This window comes from Lottia gigantea, assembly GCF_000327385.1.
Source record: "Lottia gigantea unplaced genomic scaffold LOTGIsca_329, whole genome shotgun sequence".
NCBI classification, from domain to species: domain Eukaryota; kingdom Metazoa; phylum Mollusca; class Gastropoda; family Lottiidae; genus Lottia; species Lottia gigantea.
This window is the reverse complement of record NW_008709107.1, coordinates 5,340-16,469: the sequence shown is the minus strand read 5'-3', so window position 1 is coordinate 16,469 and position 11,130 is coordinate 5,340. Positions and strand designations below refer to the sequence as shown.

The 11,130-nt window shown below is 32.4% G+C and overlaps 1 protein-coding gene across 1 annotated transcript in view; it reads right to left on the bottom strand.

Moving 5' to 3' along the window:
* Positions 1 to 11,130, bottom strand: part of LOTGIDRAFT_175649 (hypothetical protein) — a gene marked incomplete at both ends in the record, with an annotated part of 57,800 nt that overhangs the window by 42,437 nt on the left and 4,233 nt on the right. Inside the window, 12 exons of the mRNA XM_009058148.1 lie at positions 251 to 382; positions 1,268 to 1,409; positions 2,060 to 2,246; positions 2,578 to 2,666; positions 4,446 to 4,555; positions 5,427 to 5,569; positions 6,121 to 6,290; positions 6,628 to 7,000; positions 7,490 to 7,597; positions 8,778 to 8,946; positions 10,007 to 10,251; positions 10,624 to 10,650. Of these exons, the coding sequence (XP_009056396.1) occupies positions 251 to 382; positions 1,268 to 1,409; positions 2,060 to 2,246; positions 2,578 to 2,666; positions 4,446 to 4,555; positions 5,427 to 5,569; positions 6,121 to 6,290; positions 6,628 to 7,000; positions 7,490 to 7,597; positions 8,778 to 8,946; positions 10,007 to 10,251; positions 10,624 to 10,650 (1,895 nt within the window). The remainder of the gene's footprint in view (positions 1 to 250; positions 383 to 1,267; positions 1,410 to 2,059; positions 2,247 to 2,577; positions 2,667 to 4,445; positions 4,556 to 5,426; positions 5,570 to 6,120; positions 6,291 to 6,627; positions 7,001 to 7,489; positions 7,598 to 8,777; positions 8,947 to 10,006; positions 10,252 to 10,623; positions 10,651 to 11,130) is intronic.

The following is an 11,130-nucleotide window of genomic DNA, read 5'->3' as shown; positions in this document are numbered from 1 at the left end:
CAAATGATACAAAACAAAATGAAAGTATTCAAGATGAAAATAGAACATGATAGATAAAAGTAGAGTTATATAGAAGTTACAATGAGACGAAAACAAATTAAATTTAATCAATAGGCATCAGTTTTTTCTTTAGTCCATCTTTAAAATGGCGTAATTCTGAAGACAATTTAAGAGATTGGGGTAACAAATTCCAAAGTGAACTTGTCTTATATTTAAACATTGTTTTCATTCCCTCTCCCTACACACTTACCTTTCCAACTGTAGTGAAATAGTAAATTTATCAATAACGTGCATGGAACTGGTTCCTTTAGAATAGGCGTATCTCCAGCTGTTATCACTGTGACCTTGTAAAACTTGAAGATCAGTTAGATCTACAATATATCTGAAAAATACAAATTTATCTCTCACATTTCTTTGATTGAAAAGATAAGAAAGGTCATGTATCTTACGACAGAAAGCATGGCTGGATGGCAGACTACCCAGAATAGTTGACGGCTCTATCCCACCTCGACCCAATACCTCATACATATCATATATCAAGTACTGAAAGCAACTTAAAGATTTTGGATGGCAAGTTGACATTTTCAGACTAATAGTGCTATTTTGAGGCTGATATTCAAATTCTCTTGAAAATATAGAAAAAATTCAAAATCATTTTGCTTTTATTTGGAATATGGCAAGGTGCACATGTTTGAATGAGACATATTTAGGGATGTCTTCATACTCCAGTTTTAGCATTAAACAAGGGCTCAACACTCCTGTCACCTTGCAAACCAGAGGCTATTCCCAATCCATCTCTTGGTCTGTCTTTTCTTAGGCCTACGTGCTCAGATAATCAAAAACCAAGGCTTCATCCTCGATCGAGGAATCCATTTTTGTCAGCGTTGATGACGCAAATTGGCTTGGGACATTGCTTAAGTTGTCATATAGTGCGAGAGGATAGATAGCACGATAGTCTGCGATATAATTCAACATAAATGATTCCTCCACAATGTCTTGACGTGTTGTAATTTACACAATCATAGGGCAAATCATGTAGTGTCAGATCCTCAAGTTAATTTGATCACCTAGAAAAACTCATTGAAAACAATTAATCAGAATCAAGAAATTGGTGACAGCCATTCAATTTGCAATGGAAAAAGTGTTGGTCTGTTTGCCCTAACAATGGTGGTCAGATTGGGAATTTATTCAGTTATAAAGGTCAACTTACAGTTATTACTTTCAACATTATATATTTTTTACCTGGAATTCTTAAAAAACAACATACCTCTCGTAAAAATGATCATGTAGTGAATCGGAAGAGAAGCTGGTGGTAGGACTGATACTTGGTAGAGTTGTACTAGAAACAGAACGTCCATCAATATCTTCTGGTTCATTAGGAGGAGTAGACAGCGGCGTATGGAAATCATCTAGAAAAAAATATATCAAGATTATATCATTGTCATCCTCATTGTAAGCTAGCGAATTCAGCCAATCAGAGCCCTCAACAGAAAGAATGTAAACACAGATAGAAAAGCTACATCTACAGCTACATCAAAAGATCCTTTCTACCAGCTGGTACTTGGTCAAACCTCCTTGCATTGATCTTTCCCGGCTTATCCCTACCCATTTGGCTAGATGTGTAATCAAGGGCTGTGATGTGTGTAATGTAACATACAGTCCAATAAAATCGCTGTATTTACATGACACAAGAAAGGTTGCTATTGAAGTCAAGGTATAAGGCTAAGTTTGTAATAGCCTGACATTGTTAAAATTATGATACAAGAAAGGTGGCTATCGTAGTCAAGGTATAAGACTAAGTTTGTAATAGCTTGACATTGTAAAGATGATGATACAAGAAAGGTTGCTATCGTAGTCAAGGTATTACACGCAGTCTGCCATTGTTTGACATTGTAAAGATGATGATACAAGAAAGGTGGCTATCGTAGTCAAGGTATTACACGCAGTCTGCCATAGTTTGAGACAAAGAGGCTAGAGATTATAGAAATAAAGAAATAACATTATCATTGTTTACTGTTGGTAAATAACTCTTTATAAATAAATATATTTTTAACTTTACCCTCGTTCACATCCTCGTCTAGTCGTGGTGAAGTCGGAGTTTTGATTGGTTGAGATAAAAAAGTTCGTAATTTGAAATTCCCCAGATCTAACACGACCATAACACTGTTTGGATCTGACAAATTTTCTGGTATTATAAACTTCGGGGCCGAGATGTCAAAATTCACATCCCATCTTGCTTTACTTTTCTAGAAATAAAATATACATTTAGCTTCATCAATCCAATTCAAAGCAGTACCTGACTTTCCTTATTTACCTGTTCAGATGTAGAAACAAATCATTTGAGAGGAGACATTGAGTTAGTGTTATAAACTAAAATATAATACCACCAGGTAGAATGAACATGAAATTTAATAACTCAAATGTGGTCAACAAGAGTATATCTTCATCAATTAACTTATCTGGTGTCAAAACAAAACAGACCCATATACCCATAAAACAGCTACTTCCCCTGCCTCCCTACCCTGTGTTTATCCAATGCTCAAGAAGGAAAAGAAATTAAAAGACCGACCAGCTTACCCCCTGATTGGACTCTAGAAATTGGGTTAAAGTTTTCTGAAGTTCATCTTGGGTCTGTTTCTTTAATTCTCTCAATTTACTTTTTGTTCCTAAAAATAGAAAATTGAGAACTGAAAATCTACCTTACTACTTTATTCATCCATTTCAGAGAGTCCACATAACTAATAATGATTACTAGGCATCCCATTTCAGAGAGTTCACATAACTAATAATGATTACTGGGCATCCCATTTCAGAGAGTCCACATAACTAATAATAATTACTAGGCATCCCATTTCAGAGAGTCCACATAACTAATAATAATTACTAGGCATCCCATTTCAGAGAGTCCACATAACTAATAATGATTACTAGGCATCCCATTTCAGAGAGTCCACATAACTAATAATATATATTTGGTATTTAGGTTTGTCAACTCAGCGTTTTTTGTCGAGAACATCACTGAAATTTGGAAAGGTACAAATTGATGCTGTCAATGCTCCTGATAAAAAGTTCAGAAAACTCTTTAATTCATGTTGAATTGTGTAAATTGTAATTTTGAACATCATGAAGAACACCACTTGATATCTAACCTGTTATCTTCTATCTATCTATAGTAGAACTAGTTGATATTTAACCTGTTATCTTCTATCTATCTATAGTAGAACTAGTTGATATTTAACCTGTTATCTTCTATCTATCTATAGTAGAACTAGTTGATATCTAACCTGTTATCTTCTATCTATCTATAGTAGAACTAGTTGATATTTAACCTGTTATCTTCTATCTATCTATAGTAGAACTAGTTGATATTTAACCTGTTATATTCTATTTATCTATAGTAGAACTAGTTGATATTTAACCTGTTATCTTCTATCTATCTATAGTAGAACTAGTTGATATCTAACCTGTTATCTTCTATCTATCTATAGTAGAACTAGTTGATATCTAACCTGTTATCTTCTATCTATCTATAGTAGAACTAGTTGATATTTAACCTGTTATCTTCTATCTATCTATAGTAGAACTAGTTGATATCTAACCTGTTACCTTCTATCTATCTATAGTAGAACTAGTTGATATTTAACCTGTTATCTTCTATCTATCTATAGTAGAACTAGTTGATATTTAACCTGTTATCTTCTATCTATCTATAGTAGAACTAGTTGATATTTAACCTGTTATCTTCTATCTATCTATAGTAGAACTAGTTGATATTTAACCTGTTATCTTCTATCTATCTATAGTAGAACTAGTTGATATCTAACCTGTTATCTTCTATCTATAGTAGAACTAGTTGATATTTAACCTGTTATCTTCTACCTATCTATAGTAGAACTAGTTGATATCTAACCTGTTATCTTCTATCTATCTATAGTAGAACTAGTTGATATTTAACCTGTTATCTTCTATCTATCTATAGTAGAACTAGTTGATATTTAACCTGTTATCTTCTATCTATCTATAGTAGAACTAGTTGATATTTAACCTGTTATCTTCTATCTATCTATAGTAGAACTAGTTGATATTTAACCTGTTATCTTCTATCTATCTATAGTAGAACTAGTTGATATTTAACCTGTTATCTTTTATCTATCTATAGTAGAACTAGTTGATATCTAACCTGTTATCTTCTATCTATCTATAGTAGAACTAGTTGATATCTAACCTGTTATCTTCTATCTATCTATAGTAGAACTAGTTGATATTTAACCTGTTATCTTCTATCTATCTATAGTAGAACTAGTTGATATTTAACCTGTTATCTTTTATCTATCTATAGTAGAACTAGTTGATATTTAACCTGTTATCTAATATCTATAGTAGATGGTCATTTCTATAGTTTGGAATGTTTATAATTTGATTGTAAAAGTAAACTAAATACTTACCTTCAGAACGTTTATAGATACCAGAAGATGGCAAGGTGAAGAACTCCTTAATTTTATTGAGTAGTGACGGATTATAAATAATATCAATAGCTCTAGTTCTCACTGAGATCCTGTAAATATAAATAATATCAATAGCTCTAGTCCTCACTGAGATCCTGTAAATATAAATAATATCAATAGCTCTAGTTCTCACTGAGATCCTGTAAATATAAATAATATCAATAGCTCTAGTTCTCACTGAGATCCTGTAAATATAAATAATATCAATAGCTCTAGTTCTCACTGAGATCCTGTAAATATAAATAATATCAATAGCTCTAAATATAAATAATATCAATAGCTCTAGTTCTCACTGAGATCCTGTAAATATAAATAATATCAATAGCTCTAAATATAAATAATATCAATAGCTCTAGTTCTCACTGAGATCCTGTAAATATAAATAATATCAATAGCTCTAGTTCTCACTGAGATCCTGTCAATATAAATAATATCAATAGCTCTAGTTCTCACTGAGATCCTGTAAATATAAATAATATCAATAGCTCTAAATATAAATAATATCAATAGCTCTAGTTCTCACTGAGATCCTGTAAATATAAATAATATCAATAGCTCTAGTTCTCACTGAGATCCTGTAAATATAAATAATATCAATAGCTCTAGTTCTCACTGAGATCCTGTAAATATAAATAATATCAATAGCTCTAGTTCTCACTGAGATCCTGTAAATATAAATAATATCAATAGCTCTAGTTCTCACTGAGATCCTGTAAATATAAATAATATCAATAGCTCTAGTTCTCACTGAGATCCTGTAAAGATAAATAATATCAATAGCTCTAGTTCTCACTGAGATCCTGTAAATATAAATAATATCAATAGCTCTAGTTCTCACTGAGATCCTGTAAAGATAAATAATATCAATAGATCTAGTTCTCATTCACATTTCCAATTGGGAGTATAAATACTGGAATTTACCTATATCTATGGAAATGTGTAACAGGATTTTTCTCAAAGACAAGCTGACAGAATGGAGGATCTTCTGATTGTGTGGTACCACCTGGATCTGGGAGGTCTGATTTCTGGGAGATGACGTGTGGTGGAGACCGAGGGAATGATGCCTGAAAACAAAAAGATATACAAAATCAAACTCAGACTAAAACAACTAGACATTAGTGTGGTTATAGATAGTGTTGAATCCCAGCACCAATCATTCCACAATATGATACATATTGCAATACAAGAGTCACAATATGATACATATTGCAATACAAGAGTCATAATATGATACATATTGCAATACAAGAGTCACAATATGATACATATTGCAATACAAGAGTCACAATATGATACATATTGCAATACAAGAGTCACAATATGATACATATTGCAATACAAGAGTCATAATATGATACATATTGCAATACAAGAGTCATAATATGATACATATTGCAATACAAGAGTCATAATATGATACATATTGCAATACAAGAGTCACAATATGATACATATTGCAATACAAGAGTCACAATATGATACATATTGCAATACAAGAGTCATAATATGATACATATTGCAATACAAGAGTCACAATATGATACATATTGCAATACAAGAGTCATGATATCAGTTAAACTTCAGGGGTTGTTATTTAAAGATTTTAAAACTGTACCTGTGTCTGGGGTATAATAAGATATGGAAATGACTTGAAATTGTTATAGGAATCCTGTAACTGAAGACCTTGTACTGCCAGGGAGAATTTCATGGCACTGGTACGAGGTCTGGATTCAAATTCCATTGTGATTGTGGAACATTGCAAATCAGCCACAGACTTCTTCTTGTCTACAAAATACCAGAAAAATATAGAATAATAATAAAAATAGTAAACAAAAATAATAATAATTCTAAAAATAATAATTCTAAAAATAATGACAATAATAATAATAATAATAATAATAATAATGATAATAATAATAATGATAATAATAATAATAATAATAATAATAATAATAATAATGATAATAATAATAATAATAATAATGATAATAATGATAATAATAATAATAAAAATGATAATAATCAAAGTATCTTAAATCATCTTTCAAATTTCATCTTCTACATACCAAGTATAAATGGTTTGGAAGAAAATAAAGTAAATAAACCAATAAAATGTCCTTACCAATTTGACTTTTATTATTTTCCAGCAAACAGAATGATCCTTTATTTAACGTGAATTTCATCCTGGCAAATATTGTATCCTTACGCAAGAAGGAACTATTTTCAGTGGAATCTTGGATGACGTCCATTATTTCTCTCTCAATTTCTGTTGGCAGTTGTTCGGCTGCAGTTGTTTTTTCTGGCGGAGGTGACGATGATGTGTCAGTCTGTGATTGGCTGATGTCTGCTGGTTGCTGGGGTGATGATGTCTGGTACCATCCACCCCATCCTGGAAACCAACTTTGAAACAAACCAGGTTGAGATTCAGACGACTTACTTGTCACTTTACTCACTTCTGTCTCAGAAGATTTCTTCGATGATGTTGAACTAAAAGACTGTAAAAAGAGAAAAAATATAAAAAAATGGCTGCAAGATTTGTAAATGAAAATATCTAAAAGCAAGAAGAATATTTGAGAGGAATAGCTGCTAGAAAGAGTCTTAACCTCTCGGTTTGAGTTCATGTTTAAACTTTCTACAAGCTGGTCCTTGGTCAAACCTCTTAACAATGATTTTACAGTTTATGTTCTCTAGGATCCTTTCTACCAACTGGTCCTTCCCCAAACCTCTTGAATATTTTTAAGAAGGAAAACAATTGAGGTTGTGAAGGATCCTTTCTACCAACGGATCCTTCCCAAACCTCTTCTTACGAGGATAACAACTTGGGTTTTATAGGATCTTGTCTACCAGCTGGTCCTTCCCAAAACTCTTGACAATTTTTTTTACAAAGACAACAGCTTAGGTTCTCTAGGCTCCTATACTCTTTAGAATGTCAAGATAAATAGAGAAAGTAAAGAAAGAAAGTTAATTTGTGAATATTATCTTACCTGTACACTAGTAAGTCTGTTTTCTGATTGTAATTTTGATAAAACTAATTCTCGTACTATTTTTAATTCTTCATAATCCAACTCCTTTTCTATCTTAGTTTTATGATACTATAAATATATCAAATATTATTACCAGCATTTACACAATGTAATACAATGATGTCTAGATGTCAAGCTATTACAAACTTCATCTTCACAATGTCAAGCTATTACAAACTTCATCTTCACAATGTCAAGCTATTACAAACTTCATCTTCACAATGTCAAGCTATTACTAACTTCATCTTCACAATGTCAAGCTATTACAAACTTCATCTTCACAATGTCAAGCTATTACAAACCTCATATTCACAATGTCAAGCTATTACAAACTTCATCTTCACAATGTCAAGCTATTACAAACTTCATCTTCACAATGTCAAGCTATTACAAACTTCATCTTCACAATGTCAAGCTATTACAAACTTCATCTTCACAATGTCAAGCTATAACAAACTTCATCTGCACAATGTCAAGCTATTACAAACTTCATCTTTACAATATCAAGCTATTACAAACTTCATCTTCATGATGTCAAGCTATTACAAACTTCATCTCTACAATGTCAAGCTATTACAAACTTCATCTTTACAATGTCAATCTATTACAAACTTCACCTTTACGATGTCAAGCTATTACAAACTTCATCTTCACAATGTCAAGCTATTACAAACTTCATCTTCACAATGTCAAGCTATTACAAACTTCATCTTTACAATGTCAATCTATTACAAACTTCACCTGTACGATGTCAAACTATTACAAACTTCATCTTCACAATGTCAAGCTATTACAAACTTCATCTTTACAATGTCAATCTATTACAAACTTCATCTTCACAATGTCAAGCTATAACAAACTTCATCTTTACAATGTCAAGCTATTACAAACTTCATCTTCACAATGTTAAGCTTGACATTGTAGAGCAAAATATGCTTTTTCAAAAAAGGACTTTGCAATTAGTGAAGTCATAAAACACAATTCAGTGGAATTACAAATTCCATTGAAAATTGGAATGGGGCAAATTAATACTTTCAGTGTGCCCGACATACATACAAAATTTAGAAAACCTCTTTACAATCGCTTTACTACAAAATCATAGTTAAATACGAAAGGTAAATAAAGACATTTTAGTAATATAAAGTGGATGAAAAGACACACACTTTGTAATCTAAGCTCTGTAATCACGTTGAATATCACTCCTTGTAGAACATAATATATAATGATGATATAAAAAACTTGACGGTACCTCGTTATCGTGATTGGTTCCTCCTTCTAGCAGATGAGATAAATAACAATCATAATAATCTACCAGCATACGACTTCTATACAGAATAAATTTCCATGTTCTTCGTTGATTGTTCTCACTGATCTCATTTAAATAACATCCAATAGCAAACCTCCACCATTTCTTACAGCTAAAACAATCAGAAATCTTATAATACACAGAGAAACAAAAATAGCTTGCAAGGTACGGAATATCTAGAAGATAGCGTGCTAGGCAAGGTAACAGGGGAATATCTAGAAGATAGCTTGCTAGGCATGGTAACAGGGGAATATCTAGAAGATAGCGTGCTAGGAAAGGTAACAGGGGCATATCTAGAAGATAGCGTGCTAGGCAAGGTAACAGGGGAATATCTAGAAGATAGCTTGCTAGGCAAGGTAACAGGGGAATATCTAGAAGATAGCTTGCTAGGAAAGGTAACGGGAATATCTAGAAGATAGCGTGCTAGGCAAGGTAACAGGGGAATATCTAGAAGATAGCTTGCTAGGCATGGTAACAGGGGAATATCTAGGAGATAGCTTGCTAGGCAAGGTAACAGGGGAATATCTAGAAGATAGCTCGCTAGGCAAGGTAACAGGGGCATATCTAGAAGATAGCTTGCTAGGCAAGGAAACAGGGGCATATCTAGAAGATAGCTTGCTAGGCATGGTAACAGGGGCATATCTAGGAGATAGCTTGCTAGGCAAGGTAACAGGGGAATATCTAGAAGATAGCTTGCCAGGCAAGGTAACAGGGGCATATCCAGAAGATAGCTTGCTAGGCAAGGTAACAGGGGCATATCTAGAAGATAGCTTGCTAGGCAAGGTAACAGGGGCATATCTAGAAGATAGCGTGCTAGGCAAGGTAACAGGGGCATCTGATTTCAGATGTCAGTAAACAGGGTTAAAAAACAGAAGGTATATCTTGACCTATTATTAGAGTTAATTAATGAAGAGTATGCTATTTTTTTATGATCATTTGGGAATGTTTTTTTTTATTCAGTATACCTGTAATGTGTAATTTTATCACATAATGCCCCTCACACTTTACAGAGAGCCTTTTATTCAAACACTCCACTGGTCTATTAAAGGGGTATTTATCAATATAGTTATACTTATTGAAGGTATTGTTCCTATGAATTCAAGTTTTTACATGTCAGGTATTATCCCTTTGCAATTTATAAACAGTTGTATTATAATAAAATAACTTCATACCTTTGTTTAACCGTACAATCTGGTCTGTTTTTACGATATTTCCGTCGTCGATTATGTCGTTCGAATTCCCGATTCCACAATCCGAGGAATTTAAACTGGTCCTGACTGAGAGTAAAATGGATGGCTTCTAGGATGAAATCGACTGATATCCTAGGAATGGAGGAGGAACGTAATGGCAGGGCAGACGTGTAACGTTTCACTCTCGCTGAGGCACTGATTGGTTTTAAAATATAATCATGATGATCCTATAACAGAAATATCAGTTCATTTTTTTTAAAAATCAATAAGGATAGTTGATCACATGGTTGGTAAAAAGAGAAACTCTTGACAGCTGATTATAATTCAGTCATAATTTTTATGTGTCAAGTTCATTATTGAAGATGAGGGGCAATAACTCTTTTTTTTAAATTTAAAATCATTTCACAATAAATTGAGAAATGGGAATAATGGAAGAGTCCCAGGGAGGAAAAAAAATAGAGGAAATGGAAAATATCAGCTGAGAGTCAAGGGGACTGTAAGCTCCTTTGTGGATTACAGGGGGAGATTTTTCCATTTTAAAATGCTTTGGAAGATATTTATAGAAATCTTTTAGTTTTTGGTTTTATTCGGATACATACCTTAGACATGTTCTTCTGCATGGCTTCCTACAAAATACAATTTATTTTACTATAACCAAACACAATAATAAATATCAGAACATATACAACAGATATTAATTCTATTAAATAACACTTGAAAAACATTGTAATAAAGAAAACATTGACTTTCATTCACAAGTCTACAAGTAAATATACAAATTGTACAAGTCTACCAGTAAATATACAAATTGTTCAAGTCTACTAGTAAATAGACAAATTGTTCAAGTCTTCTACCAGTAAATAGACAATTGTTCAAGTCTACCAGTAAATATACAAATTGTTCAAGTCTACCAGTAAATATACAAATATACAAGTCCTCTACCAGTAAATAGGCAAATTGTTCAAGTCTACCAGTAAATAGACAAATTGTTCAAGTCTACCAGTAAATATACAAATTGTTCAAGTCTACCAGTAAATATACAAATTGTTCAAGTCTACCAGTAAATATACAAATTGTTCAAGTCTACCAGTAAATAGACAAATTGT